The sequence below is a fragment of the Mugil cephalus genome, chromosome 13, assembly GCF_022458985.1.
Source record: "Mugil cephalus isolate CIBA_MC_2020 chromosome 13, CIBA_Mcephalus_1.1, whole genome shotgun sequence".
NCBI lineage: Eukaryota > Metazoa > Chordata > Actinopteri > Mugiliformes > Mugilidae > Mugil > Mugil cephalus.
The window spans coordinates 13768537-13787100 of NC_061782.1; the positions used below are offsets into that span (position 1 = coordinate 13768537).

An 18564-nucleotide genomic window follows, 5' to 3' on the forward strand; every position below is an offset into this window, starting at 1 on the left:
AATATAAACTCTTTTTATCCCTCTGGAAGATGGCATGGAGCTGCTTTTGTGTCTCGTGAATAAACAAACCCACAGTTTTATTTATTTATTTATTTTTTATGTGAATCAGCAAAATTCAAGATGAAAATACGTGCCTTCAGGGAGTTCTTTATCTGAGCTTATCTCTGGCTTGACCTTGGTGTTGTATAAACTCAGTTCAGAGAGTTTCCTCTGTAGGGTTGTGTAGAGATGACAAGAAGTAGTCTCCACCAGAGCTTCAGCGCTCGGTGCCGTACATTCAGCAAGTCTCTGAAACTCTACAGTTATATTTAAAAGGATTTGCCATTTGTGTGTGTGTGTGTGTGTACAGAAAATTGTGGTTAAGGGTTGCTGTGTTTCGACCTCCAATCGAATAATGTTGTCTTTTCTTTCGGGCATGCGTCTCTCCTCCGGCCTTTCAAACTCGGTCAGGCCAGTTGGGTGGTGTTCAACACACAGCTGACCTTAAACAGACAATAGGTGGCTTGTGTTGGAAAAATCTGGTAAAAATGACCTTGGCAATGACGCTCCTTGATCCACAGCAGGATGCAGACTGACACAGTCAAAAACATTTTAGTAGCATATCAAAAAAAAAAAACACACATGAAAAACAGCACACTAGATCCCAAAAAGTATCTGTGGGATAATCCACAGAGGCCCCTCCCCTCAACACATAGGACCCAAAGCCCCCCCACTTCCAACATCCTGGTATAAGACACCACAGGACACTCTGCACAATATTGAGAAGGTGGTTATAATGTGATGCCTGATCGGTGTATTTCAAATGGGCTGCATACACATTTAAAGAATTTGAAAAATGGCCTAATTCAGAATAGCCGAGCATGATGTGTTGTTTACGTGACCTGTATGAAATGTCTGTTAGTCACACACATTTCATACAGATAATCATTGGAAGCAGCCCCCCTGATTGTGTTGTAATAATCACCAAAGGGTGTTACTAGATATCTTAATGCATCAGGAGCGGGAGCCTCGTTTGCGTTACACTGTGTGAAATCACATTCAGACTGCAAGGATAGATTTTTCCCTTTGATGATCTCATGAGATGGTCTCCCCATCTTGACGAGCACTTACCAGAGACGGCGAACTGATGAACTGACTTGACAGCTCCGTCTTCTCCTCAGCGAACCCATGTGGCATTCTCAGTCCAAATCCTGCATCATCACTGCCACCTCGCCTCCCCTCCTTACACCCCCACCCTGTCCTGCCATCAACGCTGGTTTCTGATTACTACCATTTTACTGACCTCCCATCTGTCTGCTTGCTTTTTGGTTTCTTAATCCTGTCATTTTCATACTGTGGAGCTTGAGGGGCTTGCTTGGCAGATGATGAGCCTGCATGCAAACGCAAACACACACACACACACACACACACACACACACACACACACACACACACACACACACACACATTTGCATACTCGTGAGAAGGAGCTAAAGCTTAATTGCTGTCAGTAGCAGTACAGATGGCTGCATTAACTGAAGTTAAAACGACCCATTTGTAAAACCTCTTGTGTAACTCCTCAGGACAGCCCCGTGCTGCTGCTGCTGCTTTCATCACTGTCTGTCTGAATCCATTCAAGAATGACAGGGAGCCGCATTCAACCGCTTCCATGTTAAAATCACAGCTCTGAATCCAGGTCTTTGAGGGGGGTGGCAGTGGAGGGCGGGGGTGAATTCCTCTGCACCTCTGTGGTGATTTATTATGCACGTCGGGGATCACCACTAAGATAATTTATTGCGCTCTGTGCTTGTGCTATTCCGAGACAAACTCATGCTCTCCTGTGGAAAATCACACAAGTGCTTTCAGGGTTCGCGAATAAATGAAAGTTTCTTTCAGACTGCACCGTAGGCGAGAGATGAGAGAGAAGTTCAATGGTTTTGTTGAGTTTATTTGAGTTTAAAACTGTGGCAAAAAACGCAGATGCAATCTGTAATCTGCATGCACTCACTTTACAGTATTCATACATGTTTTACTAGTTATATCAACCAAATACAGCTTAAAGTTTATTCATGGTCAGCACACATTGATCAGTACTCAGCTCGCTTAACTAGTTTCTGTACAAGTTTAATACGTTTGACAACCTATGAAGACATCGCTCAAATGATGTTCAGGCCAGACCAGACTTTAAAATGCAACTGTACCTCTTCAGGAACTGTTAATTATTCGTTTCTTATTGACTCGCATTAAAGCCTGCCAGCGACTCATTTTCATGCACCGTGTGTCCTCTGCAGATTTGGAGTGGGCGTGGTGTTGCAGTTCCGACCATCATGCCCTTTGCTCTGCCAGTGGGACAGGAAGTGTGTGTGTGAGCGTCCCCGGTTGGCTCTGCTGGGATGAACATGCCACTGCACCAGATCTCTGTCATCCCCCGCGACGTCACCTCATCGCGGGTGTCGGGCAGCGGGAAAGCTAAGGACAAGGACAAGCAGGTACGTGAAGAGTTAAGCGCCTAAACCAGGTGCGCACAGCTGAGCACCAGAGGGTTGTTTTTATCTTTAAGTTTTCTCCTGTGAAGAGATTCTGCAACCGTGGCTGGAATCTTTCTTCACAGACTACTATTAAGACTAATCTAGTGTCGCACGTATTTGACATGCTTGTGTACAAAAGTCCCAAACAAAATAACGAAAAGGCCAAATGTGACAAGTGTCACATCATACTAGTGATGAGCTTATTGCTGTGCATGTCCAGATCCATCTCCTCAGTGCTGGACAATGGTCTGTCAGTGCTCATTAACATTCTGCTACTGTGGTACAAATTGTTGTGGCTGTTTCTTTGGACCAGTTGCAGTTGCCTTTGGGGCCACCGAGCTCATGATGCAGAGACTGTGCTCTTGCAAAGAAGTGTCTGCTGGAACTTGTTTCAGTGGAACATTTGCGCGTGGGGAGGTGAGTGCTCCCATTAAAAAAAAGTTTAATTTCCTGCAGAAAGACAGAAAGGACCTACAGTGTGTGTACTTTACTTATACGTTTACTTCAGCTCATAAGACTGACTTAAGATGGTTCGCTAGCTGTATGTAGCTTTTACAGAAATTTAGCTGTACCCTTTTGCACTATTTTGTATATATATGCGTTTTTGCCCTGAAAAGTAGAAGCTCTCCCATCTCGTTGTACAATATATAGTAACAATACAGGGCATTCTGTTCTGTTCTATTCTATTAGAGCTAGCGTGGATATCCCATGATGAAAAGTTGTGACATTATCTTTCGTGAATTATTGTAGAGAAAGATCTACCTAGAACAGAGGAGCCCTGCCTCAATACGCAAATCCAAATCATAACAACCTTTTTTAGCCCCTAAGTTTCCGGCTCTGAGGTTCTTCTTATCATTTCCTCATATAGAACGGCAACACGCCGTCAGAGAAGGGGAGAAGAGTCCTCTTTAGTGTTCTCTGCTTTGTCACAGCCGCCTCTATCCAGAATGCTGAAAACTCTCAGCGCCTGCTTGCATTTGTGAAACTAATTAATCCATTTTTCGAAAAGTCACTGGCTAGCTTTAATTTTGATGAAAAGTAGTTTAATTTGTTTTCCTCCAAGCTTTATTCTTTTTTTTTTTAAACGACTCTTTGTAAAAGAGGAAACTAGAGGCTACTGAATGTCTTTCAGCTACATTGTGAGAATTGTCAACCTCTACTGAAGCAAACGAGTTTTAATTCTAAACGTGAGGAGTCCAGGGTGGCGTCATACCAGGTTGGAGAACAATCAGGAAGTTTTGTGTTTTTTTATTGCCACGGGTGGCAATCCCAGCAGGGAAACGTAAACTTCTCATTATAAAATTTCTATCACAAACAAATTATTTCTGTGCTACCTTCATTAATGAGTCCAGGATTTCTTTTCCAATTGTGCCTCAAACCACCTGCAGGCCATCTGGGTTTCAGTTTAGTGGTGCTGCACACTCATGGGATGTATTTGCTTGAGCTTGTGTGAATTGAAACTAATCACCAACTTTAAAGATATTTATATGTTAGGATTGCTATCTTTAACATATCAAGATACTTTAAAAAAGTTTCTATTGGACAGACGCTGCTTAATTAAGCGTCACATGTAGCTTGAAATCTTTGCTTTTTCTCCCTTCCATTTCTCTTATGGTTCTCCATCCCCATCAAACGCCACAGTGGAGTGCTCTTTCACGGCGCAGTTGCTTTTTTGAGCTTGTGAACAAAGCCAGGTGCTAAGACAATATGTGAGTGGCCTCGGCCTCATCAGATCACAATAGAGCTTCACTAAGTGCAGCAGCGCAGGTGTTCTTAAGAGGCTTCTTCGCTGCATATGGCGCAGTGTTCCAGCTCCAGCTCTGCACAGCACAGGCAGTAAACGTGCCTGCCCGCATGTGTTTTTACTTACGTCGAAAAGCCCAATCTGGGTTTTGCAGTGAAGCCCAAAAATGCATCGTCATTGCAGAAGTGGAAGTGGTTTCGTATCGTGCATCTGCTTAAATAAAGGAGTGGGTTTGTGACAGTCCAAAATTGTACAGTCCACAGTTAACAGGATTAAGGGGTTTGCATTCTGAGAGCATTTGCAGAAAGGTTACCTCTGCCTCAATCTGTTGGGGAATAAAGGTGAAACTGTAAGCTTTATAGTGTCTGGGGGCAAGGTTGAGTCTCCCTGTTGCCATATTTGCTAACTGGGAATATGCAACCCCTGAGTCTCCAGCGTCACTCTCCGTCTCTGTCTGTCTCCTGCTGGCCGAGCCCCCACACTTCCCCCTGAGGAGTAAGTGGATAAACAGCAGCGAGTCCAGTCCTCCCTGTGGAACCGTCAGAAGACTGGAGAAAGGAGAAACTGAGTGCAGGAACAGAGGAGACCGTTTACTTTGAATGCTAATCAGCTTGAAGGTCCTGGAGGTGTGTGTGTGTGTGCACAGAGTTTAGTCACAGAGCGCAGGCCCATCTGGCCCTGTTAGACAACACAAGTGGTCTTTTAGCGCCTTGAGGGGGGAAAAAAAGCAGAACTTTCTTCTACTTATAATTCAGAGTTAGTCAGCTGCTCCTTTAGAGAGCAACACATCTTTAACTGTGGCCCCTCTTTGGCTCCTCTCCAGTCAAGTTCATTTGTCTTCATCGCAATCCTCTTTAGATATGTGCTTGTGGGCACTTTGTTTCCTCCACTTGAGAAGCCACGTTTGGGTAGATAAATTGAGATTTAAAATCTATTCATAAAAGGACTTGGAGAGCAAAAATTTTATTGCATGGAAAAAATAAAATCGAAGTTCCCTGACAGTGACTGGGGTTTTTTTGATAAGGGCGTGCAGTGAATGGATTATGCATGAGTTGATAATAAAGTAAGCTGGCACAGGTTTACTGTAAGAGAAGGAGGAAACTGACTTTGCCACTAGAGATTTATAAGTCTTGTGGGAAATGCACGCTGTTTGTTTGTTTGTTGATCGTCCCTTCCTTTTAACCCCATATGCAGTTGTAATCCATTTACTGCAAAGATTGTAATTTGCATGAGCAGCATGTCATTATGTCCTGTGAACCGAGCGACATAGCGAAGCTTCAGTGGATGCACCTGCAGCTTTATTTTCTCAGAAACATACTCTGCAATTACACTTAACAGTATGTCACTGCATACGCTGGGCACTGTGACACTCGATACCTGCCTTCCTGACGCGGCATGTATTTTTTATGAAGGTGGAGCGAGCGCTGGAGGCTTTGTCCTTCGGTGAGCGTTTGTCGGAGTCAAGGACAGAAAGCACTGTTTGTTTCTTCTTCTCTGATGTTCGGTGGTTTGTTAGCCGCCGCAGAGCTTCTGGGTGGCAATGGAGCATCACTGGGCTTTGTAGAGACCAAGATCAAACAGTGACCGCCACAGAAAAACACTGTCAACACAGCCTGGGGCTAGACAGGGCGTCTGTCTGTCTTTGCTCACTTAATTAACCACACCCATCATAGGAGCGTCATTTGTTTTTTTGTAGCTTAAACTTTATCGTTTTTGTCCTTCACTTTCTTAATCTGGTAAACACTATCCACAAACCAAAGTTTGATCAAATTCTACAAATGTATTTAAAAAACTGTTGAAAAATATGTTTCTTCAGGCCCGAGGCGGTGAAACACTTTCCAAACATTTGGTGGATCAAAACTGTCCAAATCAGTCCCTTCCAGATTGCCATGCCCAGAGGCTCACAAATGGAAATACGGTGATAATTACCCAGAAAGCCTTGGGGCCAGAGAAATACTAGACCAGAAATGCTGAATTATGTTTACCCCTGCTATACTCGAGTGATGCGGCGTGTAAACTCTTGGTGGTCACATCTAGTTGGAAGCAGCTGCACGTAACAGGAGGATGTGATCGGTTAAATATGCGACTTAAGTGTACAAAAAAAAAACTGTTTATATATTTTCTTGGATGTCAAATTATCTTCCTCAGACAGTAGGTACACCTATACTGTACGCACGTGCTAATCCGGTTGATATTCTAATGCAGACGTGTACGTGCAGCATTTCTCCCTCACACACACACAGCGTAAACTTAAGCGTTTATCCCGGTGTAGATGTTCTGAGGCCAAACAGGAGCTCCAGCACGAGTACGAAGCAGAATCTGGAGAAGGGAGATAACACACAAGCTGAATGGGTTTCTGTGTGTTCCGGCACTTTTTATACAGGTATAAATGTTGTGTGTCAGCAACCTCACCTAATTTACATTACACTGGTCAGGCATAACATTATGACCTGATATGACCTAAAATTGTGTAGGCCTCCCTCGTGCCTCCAAAATAGAGAAGGGTGTCCTGTGGTGTCTGGAAACAGGATGTTGTTAGTGGGGGGTCTTCGGGTCTCTAAGTGACATTAATTATGATTTAGAGACCATTATTATGGCCTGTAAACATTGAGAGAAAGCCCTTCATAAATTACAAAAGTGACATTAGCAAGATCAGAATCAGCACATTTGTGAAGCTGCAAACACCACACATTTGAAATTTTACTTCCTCTTATTTTAAACATCTCACTGCTTGCAGCTTGCTGAATAACAGCATATTCTGCTACGCCGCTGTTGAATCCGAGTCTCCCCTGTGAGGACGTACACTCAGGATGCAGGTACACGCGTACGCATGCCAACAGCCGCCCGTCTGCAGCAGGGCTAGCTCGGGTCTCCCAAGGACCCGGCTGCACCTAGCCACTTGAGGGTGAAGTGCTGAGAAATGTAATTAAATGGGGTAGAGCTGACATGACAGCCTGGCCTTTGAGAGGCTTGACTGCTGTGAGGAAGGACGCTGCTTCACCTTGTTAAAGATTTCATTTCATTAGCCCCTATGATAGCTCCACGTGTCATTTTACTTCCTTTTGGTAGCTGTGACACTGTGTTCTATATTAAATTTCATATATGCGATTGTAGCTGACTCGCAGTGGTTGAAAATAGACTTTGAGGTGAAAGGCAGGAAATAATTACTGTCCCCATAGCTGCTCTACATGCTAGCAGTTATGGCATAATGCGCCGATACTGAGCCAAACAAAGTTAGTCTCTAGTGTTAGGGCGTGGGTTCACCGCTGTGTAAATTTTTGCTCTTGGTTGCAGAAGAGCAGTCAGAACGGATAGAGGCGATAATTAACCCCTGCTGCCTTCTACCACCTCCACCCACTCACACATCTAATGCTGCCACTTTCACAGCTCAAAATGAACACTTTAAAGTAAAGTCTCAGTGTGTAGATGTTTTGTAGCTTTCATTTGGAAACACATTTCCAAATGTCGGCTACTGTGCAGCCTAATCCGGTGGATGTATAGCTATTAACCTACTGACCTACAGGTATTAATTCAGCCGGCCGCACACCGCAGCAACAGAAACTCCACCGAAAACTCAAAAAGGCCCTCCACTGTGAATTGAGTGTGAATATTTAACGGTTTCAGTTTAAATCTTTGCACAGTTGAGAGGAGGTAGTATTTCCAAGAGGACACAACGTTCTCTCTCTTCCCATCCATAGCTCTCTGCTGCTCTTCTGTTCACTGGAAGGTGTCTCCATGGGGCGTCTGAGGAAGCTGTTTAATTGCCTGTGACATTCTGACTTGACTCTTGTGACTCATATGGCCCCAAACACTCAGCCACCGCCAGCCTGATCAATGGTGGAGGCGCTCTGAGCTCTCTCACGCTACACAAATGCGCCGTCGTTTGGCGAGCCTGCGGATCATTCCCTTCACCACAGCGCGCCGACCGTCTGCCCCGCCGAAGTTCGACATGCAGCGCCTGGCTCGTGCGTGCGATTCATACGGGGCTGTACACCCCGAGTGGATAATGAAAGTCTGATAGGACTCACAGCTCTGCTGATCTCCATTGTTGTCCAGTGTGTGGTGAGCACATAATAAGTCTCTTGTGCGCAGAGAGAAAGATGTAGTGGGACAGTCAGATGTTTGCTTGTCCCAGTAAGATATGGTAATGAGACTCCCAGCTGTCGACCGTTGTTGACCGTTTTATTTCATGAGCTCAGATGAGCGCACACCACATGCTCTGGCTGCATTTTATTTTTTGCCTCAATCCTCCCGAACAACCTGTCTTTCTTCAACTGCTCCTCCTCTTCCGCCTCCTCTTTTTCATCATCCTCTTTCATGGTTTTATCCACTGGAAGATTAGCGTTGTTAATCTCTCAGCCTATGGATCCGCTAGTGTGACCACACTGTGAACCGTTCTTTGGTTGCAGCTGTCTGGGGACGCGCATCGTGTACCTGTAGTTTATAGTGGAGTGATCTCTTCAGTCAGTTACAGCTAGGTGGTGATTAGCCGTTGACTTGGCATCAGCAGGAGGTTGACGCTAATGTTTATTCACTTTCTAGTTTTGATCTTGATCCCCTGACTTGTCATCTACCATCGTCAGGATCCAAGTATTTATTGTAATCCCTGATTTCACGTGAAAATAGTGTTAAACCACAGATGTACCGAGTATGACAAGTCAAAGACGGATGTTTTCTCCTGCTAGTTTGGCTAACCAGCGTGAACTGATTTATTTGTGTGTTGTGTCACTGCCCTTAACAAGTGTAGTGCAGGTACAGTGCAAAGTAAAAAGTATGTGGTCCCCACTATTGTCATGAGAGTCGTGTATTGTTCACAAGCAGGTTATTTTGAAGACTTTCAGTCAAGATGGAACTAAACAGGGTCATGTTACTCTAGTTCTTTATAATCAGGAGAGCCAAAAGATGGGAAATTATATAACTAGCATGTCCAGACGCACCCTAAGAGACTGGAATAAAACCTGATCTAGACACATCTTGATTTAAAGAACTATATTTAACCCAGCGTAATAACAGCCCTCGGATTAAATTACCACACGCATCTTTGGTTGACGTTATGCACATCCCGTGTCTGCATGGCACACATTTTCCAAAAGTTAAGCTGCAGCAAGCAAAAATCTGCGGCGTTATCTTAAAATGGAAAATGAAAGCAGCCCGAGCACCACTTGTGATATCTGCACAGCCAGTGTTTCGAGTTAAATCCAGTCTGATAAGGTACAGCGGGAAAAAAAAACAGACAAAGTTTGCAGGGACGCAAAAACACATGGCATGAGTTCTGGGTGATATGTTTACTGTTTGTGCTGTTAACAAAGGGGCAGTTGCTTTCACTCCTTTTTGTTTTCAGTTTGCACAGAGTAGCTGTGTAATGAAGGAAATTATAGATGACAAACGGGGACACGGTATCGGCAGATTATATTAAATGATTGGGGACATGTGTTGCTGCAATTTCCTTCTTGTATATTTATGTAAACAATTAATAATTTAATACTTAAATCAATTATGAGAAATGGATTTTCCTCTCCAAATCCAGTTGCCCATCTGTGCTGTGTTGATCTTCGTTTTGTCTGACTGTGTTTTATAACCCTGTGAGGTCTTAGGAGGACTTGTGAATGCATCTTTGATTCAAATGACAGACATGGCCGTGAGAAATCCTTCAGCTTTGTCTCCGATTCAAATATAGCAGGTATATTACACAGCAGAAGCATTAAACTAATGGACAAATCTGCTGTTTTCTTCCCTTTTATATTTAGCTTGAAAGGAGAATGTGTTCTTGTTATGCTGGAAAAAAGGCAGCATTCACAAACAGCTCCCATAGAGAGAGGAGATGTGTGTTGCTTCAAACCGTCTGCAGCCTGCAGGCCAGACTTCAAAACCTTGCAGTCTTTTCTTGCAATTAGAATACTCTGAGATGAATGTTAGCTCATGACTCTGTGGAGTGAACACATTATTTTTCCACTCTGGCCTCTCTGGACCGGTTCAGGAAAAGAGAGTACCCGGTAAAGATAACAGGCAGCGAGAGACGTGCTGACAACAACGCGGATCATGAGTCAGACTTGAACCCATGAAATTCGTCTGCGCAGCGTTCATCCTCTCCCTCCTTAGCGGCTGCATGAGTGCGCTAGCGCCGGGTCTTCTGAAGAGACTTTGAGTGAGCGCCGCCAAGTGCGGAGGACCGCCGCCCGGCATTGACATTCACCTCCATCTGCGTTGAGGAGAAGCAGAGTGCGCCGAACAAGCAGAGTGAGAGGGGGCCAGGTGAGAGAATCAAAAGCTGAGGTGAAAGAGAGCACAATTAAGGTCCGTCGTAAACAGCACAGAGGAGCGAGAGAGGAGCCTGATGTTGCCGTAGAAACAGAGCGAAGACTGAATCAGAGTGATATTGACAGCGGAGGCAGGACGTGGAGACACAGTTGTTCACTACAGACATGCCCTAGCTTCTGTCGGAGCTGTCAGGGGCTGTATGTGCCAGGAGCACTGTGGTTTCCCGCTTTGCTGCTTCAATGAGTATTCAGGTAGTGGGCCCTCCGAGGGCCGATACCGCCCGCCCTCTAAGCCAGTGTCCCACGCTGTGGATCTCGAGCCTTTTGCAAGACTCTGAAGAATTTCTTCTCTCTGAAATTGAGGTGAAGCTCATTTGTTAGAGCAGGAGCTGTAGATACTCGCAGTCAGTCCTCAGACATTTTGATTGATGTGTTTATTTGAGCCTACGACACCTTTCAGCACAGGCCTAAGGAGGCCGGGGGCGGCTCCAATATCCCTCGCCTCGGGTCACGCTGCCGGCTGTGACAGCAATCAAGTTGTGTCTTTTGAATCGTCGCGTGCGCGAACACAGTTTTCACCCTATCCCTTTCACGGCCGTGGCCTCCCTCAGGCTTGCCAATAGATTAGGATGGCGCTGTATGTGAAACATTAAAATCTCAAGCCACAGAGAAAAGACAAACACGGGGAGGGGGGGGGGCACAAGCAGACAGGGAGAATATGTCATCACCATGGAAACCACCTCCCAAGGACTTTATGGAGCTGCTACGCTGACCTGAGTTGGTTTTATCATTTTACTGTGCAGCACAAGGACTCCTTTCATAAATTTCCAAGGAACAGACACATTTCTAAGCGGAAATTATTGACACACTTCATTTTACTACAACCGATTCATTGGCACAAACGCACGCACGCACACACAGAAAGAGAAGCACACATTGTTTACAGGCACGTGCGTAGTATACAGCTTTCGTTTCTGTGTTGATTGCAAACAAACCAAAGTTGTTGGTTTCAGTGCAACTGCTTCTTGGAGAGACGACTGGGATCTGAAAGGACAGACTCATACCTTCACTCTGAGGCCTCTGTCACTTCGGTTAAAGCGGCTGCGTGTTGAACAATCTCTAAACCGCCAAACAAGTGCCGCTCCAGTTCACACTCGTTTTGACTGGTCAAAATTATTTTTGTGTGATTTGACAGAAGTGATGTTCATCCACTTTTGTCACTTAGCTCAGAGTCTGCTGTGCTTACTCACTCCAGGAATGTGCAGATGTACAAGAAAAAGACATATCTGTGGACTGGGTGCATACTAGCATGTATGTCGGCTCTATGTACGCTGAGACTTCTACACGACGATATACAAAGATATGTGACGATATATGGCTTGCCGAGGACAATGGCATCTTAGCAGCTGGTGGATCCTTTGCTCTGCTCCCTTTGACCACTCAGTGCACGCTCACCGAATACAAAACCTCAAGCCTGCTGGCGATTTCCTGGGTAGCTGGATTACTAAACAGTTGGAACTCTAAATGGGGAAAAGATTTGGTTTGCATGACGGCGGAGAATATAAAAGACGTAGTTTCCATTAAAGCGCCATCACTGCTCTTTTCCCGAGGACATTTGATATCCCTCTTGTTAGCTGATTGTCTTTTCTCCCAGCAGCCTCTCATAAATCCTAAATAGATTCTCTTCAATCCCTGAAATATGCAAAACAAACTCTTATCTACGTTTTAAATAATCCTTGCTTAGGGACGTGCTGCACAATGGGAGGACTAGATTTTTGTGAGTAGTCCCTGGATCAGTTTAAGTTTTGGCCCTGTAAGTCATTCCTGTGTCTGTGTTTAAAGTTGCAAGTAGCTTACGGCATCTAAACTTTAAGAAAAGTTTTGTTGAACATGGTGTAATGCTCCAAGTGCGATAAAAGACAGAGGGGTGGAACAAGCGATGGAGAACTGCTCTGAAGGCCAAAAGATGTCATCAGGAAAGTATCACCATCTGCTCTCTCTTTGAGAGTTGAATTTAGTCCCATTTCATGAGGAAATGCTGCTCTTTACCAAAGATATTCGCTTCAAGCTGCCAACGCGATCACCGAGGGCTGACCAGACATAGAGTATATATTGACAGGGTGGACTGGAGCTGTGATCGGAAAGAGGTTTGAGTTGGTAGATGTAGATGAGAGGAAGAAAATGCAGAGGAGGATGATGGGGGGGAAATGCAAAAATATGTTTCAGATGGAAGCAGAGGGACATGGAAATGCAGAAAATGTGAAGGTTGGAGTGTGGGCCGGCTGGGAGCGATGGGGATTTTAACTTCATGCTTATCACTTCAAAAGAGCGGCTGTGAAATGCTGTCTGCTCCTCTGCACACCTCACTCCATCTTTCCCTCTGTCTCTCTCCTCGTAACCCGAGGTGCGGTGGATCATTTTGGCCTAATAGTTACGGTTTGATTCGGTGTGCAGTTTTCATTCACGGGGACGTCCTCTGTCCCAGGGAGTGGTCTCATTCAGCGCTGCTCCACCTAAGACTCCGCTCTACTTAATGTGAGCAGCGGCAGTCATGGAGTTCACCACCTTGGGAGCGTGACACAGTTGAGTCTGAGTTAGTCAAGTGCATGTAAACACCCTGCAATGTGGTTTAAAATACGTCTCTGCTTTGTTTTAATGTCATGATGTACCCCTCATCCATTTTATCATCACTGGGCTGTCTCGCAGTGTCATAAAAATGATGTCGAGCAAGTCACAACAGCTTGCCGCATCCTCGTCTAGAGCTCCTGGCAGCTGTGTCACACGACACTGAACAGTCCTGAGCCAGAGAAGCTTCCCCCGTACGGAGCTGAAACGGGGCCCACATGTTGATGAGCTGCAGGCTAGTTGGAATGTGAAGGCAGCGCCTTGTCGCTTGTCAATCAGCGGCGGATGTGTCAAGCGCCAGAACAAGGTGGAACGACGTGAAAGGCTTCGGCTGAGGCGGCTGTGAGATGACTGTGGGGGCGAGCCGTGGGATGGCTGTGATTTTCGACGGAGGAGAGTGATGAGCTTTGAGGCAAGCGGAAGTCTTGTTACCTTGAAGTGGCGGTCAGCAGAAGGGTGGGCCGTCGCATCTCGCGTGTCTCGTAGAGACGTGGGCATGAGTCATCGGAAGCCATGTACGCTGCAGCTATGATGAAAAAGCTGAATTAAATTGCATTACTCATTCTATTGTGCAGCTTTGCTTTGCAGTTTTACACACGGCTCTTATTTATGTAATCACTCCCTTGTTTATTTTGTGGAACAGATTTTTTAATTAGAAAGCAATTATATGTAAAAATGAATACATGTTTAATTGCTACATCTCCAGTTAATTATTTCCAAGTAAACAACGAGATGTACGCCGACCAGGCATAACATCAGACCACCTTCTTAATATTGTGTGAATCTCTCTTGTGCCTCCAAAACAGTTGTGACTCATCAGAGAATGGACATGGCCCTTCTGAGGGTGTCCTGTGGTGTCTGGAAACATGATGTAGTTAGTCGGGGCCTTTGGGTCCTGTGGGTTGAGGGGAGAAGCCTCCAGGTTGATCATCCCACAAATACTTGATCAGTTTGGGATCTAAAGAATATGGAGGCCAGGTCAACACCTTATGCTGTTTTTCATGTTGCTCTTAATGTTTTGGCTGATTGCTGTATATTTTAAATAGTTTTGACTAATCAAAAGACATCACATACGTCGCTACTGCTTATGTATGTATAAGGGGGTGGACTGTCATTTCAATGTTGTAGCAGCGCAGCATGGATGATAAACAAATGTACTTGGATTTAACGTTAGTGGTTCTATGAGATGTGATTCTGAATTCAAATAAAGTAAAAAATGTTATTTCTAATTTCCCACTCATCGCTACCAGGGAACTTTAAAATAATGAAGCCATGAAGTTTTTTTTGTTTTGTTTTTTTGAAGTTGAGGGTATGTGCAGGACCGGGTCAGCAGGGGGCAGTAGAGCAAACGGTGTATCTGAGCAGATGCTTGATCTTTTGTCCTCCTGTTCCTGTAAAATCTGTCAATTCGAAACTGGAAGTTCCAGCTTGTCCTTTAGATAAACTGGGCTCTAGTGTCTCTTTTCCTCCTCACTCTTAAATATAACTTCTATTTTTTTGCCACTTACATATATCCATAATATTTTGGCTTCCTGAACCCCTGAATTTTGAGGTTTTTAAAAAGTCACATGAAAATGCAAATGCACCGTTCAGAGGATTTCAGGAATTAGGGACACTCAGACGAACAGCCTTTAAATGCAAATCACCACCGTTGCTCTGGAAGCCAAATGAGGCTGGACCTTCAAATGATGATTGGAGTAGGTGGGTGGAGCACGGACTCGGTGCTCCTTCGTTCATCCATCATCAGTGTACATAGGTGTGAGTGAAAGCGGGTGCATGAATCCAAGGTTACTTGCCTCAGGTAGCTGTAGTGTGGAGAAGTGAATAGAGTTGCATCCCGCCGGTATACAGAACATCAAAGCATCTAATGCTACAAACGAGTTGGAAAGAAGCGAGCGTCTGAGGAGCTTCTGTTTACTGTAGTCTTTTGTTCATTGGCAAAGTAACACCTCTCTGAAGATGCTGTTCTGTGATGGTTGGACTTGAAGGAATTATTTATACCTCCTCTTTGTGTCTTTTGCTGTCATGTGCAGAGATGCAGCTTTCAGTTCATGTAGATCAGAGTTAAAGCAGCTCAGCTTTGTGCCATTTTATCATATCAACAGTTTCCCTCCACAGCGTCATTAAACACAAACTAAAGGCCAAAAGACCTTCGGAGGTTTATTTTAACCTGCTGTCCGTGGATAAAGACGGGAATGCGAGGTTCAGAAGCAGAAGAGGCATCTTTGTAACCGCACGAGTGTTTCCATGCCAGGAGCTCCCCGCTGAGGGTTCGCCATCCTGCAACGAATCTGCTTACAATCTTGCATTCTCGATCAGATATTTGAAGGCAGCAGAAGTCAAAGTGCAGATGTGGTTGAGGAGGAAGGTGTTGTATTGCCAGTGCGTGTGTGCATTCGAAATCGCTTTTATTTGCAATGCAGATCTCTCCACCTGTCTGGGGTCACAAACGGGACGCCATCTGTTTAACAGCAGGTGATGACTGATGATGTCATAACTAATGCACGAGATCCAAAAGGGAGTGAAGTGAGTACAGAGGATGGGTAGTATTAATGAAACATACTGAGGTCATTCCTGCATCGAATAGCACAGATGATAGATTTAAATTTAAATGAAGTCCATCACTCAAGTCTAGTTTCCTTCACAGATTGAAATATGGAAATTTAAAAGCAAAAACGTCAGACTTTTTAAAACTCTTCGAGCTACCTTTTAGAAAGACATGTGCGCCTACTTAATATCCATCATCTGGCTGCTGTATTTATAGGAGACAGGGTGAAAGTCAGTCTCTTGATTTTTCTTCAAAGCTTCCATACGCCCGCTGTAATTACTTCTCCTCAGTCAGCGGCGGTCAGTCAGTTTTAAATCTGAGTACCTGCGCCGGTGTTGTTTCTGTGCAACTGACCGCACTAATTGCCTGATGCCGGAGACATCCGGTCAGCCAGGTCGAGAGTTAAAAAGCACGACGAGCTCTGCCTTCGTGCTGCTGCCTGCATCCCAATAGCTCGCGAAGACTCGTCTCATCAAGCGCGCGCGCGCATATGCAAACTGCGGAGGTCGAGTCGAGGGAGATTTTCATCATACATAACCAGAACTCTGGTGCAACTCGAGAATCTTTCAGCGCTCATCGACCCACCCTGATGGAGGTGCCGGGCTGCTGTTGTCTCACGCTCCTTATAGATGCACAGACTTATCTCAGTTAGTGTGAAATCACCAGCTCCAGGCGCTGATGTGGACGCTGATTGTCGATGTTCAAGTCCTCACATTAAATGCTGCAGGTTTTTTTTTTTTTTTTTTTTTTTTTTGCCTTTGTCTGCTGATAAACACAGATACCGTCAGATGTTAACGAGACGCCTGTGTGGCTGCCGACTAGCACATACTTTCAACGTGACCGTGGCTGTGATGTGATTTAATCTAAGTTACTGTTATGTATAAATACACGAATCACTCTGTTGGTGTTCATAATAAATACATGGGTTGTACATGTCCTATTAAGGTATCTGACGTTAGGAGTCCAGGCAATGAAACAATGAGTTCTTTTACTTGAGGCAATACTTGAATGGTGAGCAATGATTGGCAAAGAAAGAGATCAAAAGACTTGTTATCGGAAAATGTTACAAAGAGGTTTGATATTCACCACTTCGGACATAGACGGTGGAACTGTGTATGGATATGATTTACTCTACTCTCCCCCGTAGTGACTGTCCAGTTAGAATGACTTCAAAGGCACGACACAGTTAGATATTGGGTAATTTAACAGGAAAATGACTAGAAAAAAATAGAAAAAAATCAGTGTCTGGGGGTGATGAGTTCTCACCAGGACCACAAGATCCTGTGGGTGGAGGTGAAAAATGAAACAAAAAGTTCTTTCAAACAATAATGTTTTCAATGAGGCAAAGCCGTTGAAAAAAAAAAAAACAACAACTAAAGGATTAAATGTAGCGACTAGAGGATGTGGCTAATATCTGTGTTGATGAATCATGTCGTAGATGATGCTGCACTTTAACAACTGAACTCTACTAATCGACTTCATTCTTTCCAGAACTCGAAGAGAAAATGTTTTGTGCACTGATGCAACTATGGCCAATTTGTTTTGGCAAAAATAAGGCACGGCATACCAGCGTGACGTGCAGCACAGTGGAGGCCTTGTCAGGATTTAGAGCTGCTTTAGTGCCACTGTGCCTGGACACTTTTCTCCGTCACAGTGGGGGAGGGTTAGATCCCAGGTTTATCAAGATATTTTTTTTATTATTTTAAGATGACGTCAAACCAGATGTCCGGAAACTGAAGCAGACATTGGGTAATTTTAGCAGAAAATTACACAAACCTTTAATGATTTCAAATGAGGAAATTCAGGGTTTTGGCAGTGGTGAGTTCACACCAGGACAATGAAAGTTTCTGAAGAATTAAGTCAGACAAAAGTGCTTTAAAACAAGTAATATTTGGCGATAAAGCCAAGAAAGTATTTCAAGAATGAGGGTTTGTTTGCCAGATATTCATTTGGTGAAATTCCTCACTCTGCTAAAGCGTCACAGAAAGCAGCTTTTTTTAAAAAAAGCAGAGTTTTAGAAGAGGTCATATAATCTGTATCCAGATTTCGTTCATGTGACGCTTGAAGTCGCACCTGACTGAGCATTTAAAACATGCAAACAAAAAAAAAGCCCTGAGGCACCCTGTTCACATCACAGCTCCTCCATCTCTGTTCATGTTTAGCAGCAGCTTTCTACCGTGAACTACAAAGATGGCCGCTTGATCCCCACCTCTAACTGTCAGTTTCTCAAAATGTCCTTTGGAGAGACAGAGGACACCAAGTTGTTCCAGATGGTTAGGGCAGCGCCTTGCTTGTTAGCACACGTATGAGTGCCTCTGTCTGTCTGTGTGTATGTTAATGTGGGGGTAAATTATAAAGGACAAAGTAATATTGGGAGTTACTTGGGATATGTGAAATATGCAGATATTTAAATTGTACCGTTCCAAGAAAAATAAAAAAAAAACATACATCAAATTCTTTGTTCATTTTCGGTTGCAAATTTTTTTCCTCATAATACAGTTCAGTCACATGCTGCCTCTGCTCGCATTGTACTGCAGCTCCTGCGTCTGTCGTATCCATATTTTATTTCTTCCAGGTACAGCGTGTTCTGCTCTTTGCACTACAGCTGAGTCACTAATTAATGAGCCTTTTATGCCCTATACTGAAGTCTGCAGCCGAGAAAATAATAGGAGGCTGTGAAAAGACATGAAATCACGACTGACTTCGCTCTCGCCCAACGAACGGTGCGTTCGTATTTCCACGCGAAGGGGACAGAATGGTCGGACCTCCAGCCGCATAAAGTGGAGCGTGTCTGCTGCGAAAGTGACAGCTCTGACATGTTTGAGGCTCGATGAGCAGAGCGTCACGTAGCCTAGGTGAAATTTGAGAATGGGTTCTACGATT

At 44.4% G+C, this 18564-nt stretch overlaps 1 protein-coding gene across 3 annotated transcripts in view; it reads left to right on the forward strand.

The window, feature by feature from the left end:
- The window catches only part of marchf8 (membrane-associated ring finger (C3HC4) 8), a 68114-nt gene that overhangs the window by 17198 nt on the left and 32352 nt on the right, over positions 1 to 18564 (forward strand). For all 3 annotated transcript variants that reach the window (XM_047602311.1, XM_047602313.1, XM_047602312.1), the window contains exon 2: positions 2271 to 2468. In XM_047602311.1, coding sequence (XP_047458267.1) covers positions 2373 to 2468 — 96 coding nt within the window. In that variant the 5' untranslated portion in view covers positions 2271 to 2372. The remainder of the gene's footprint in view (positions 1 to 2270; positions 2469 to 18564) is intronic.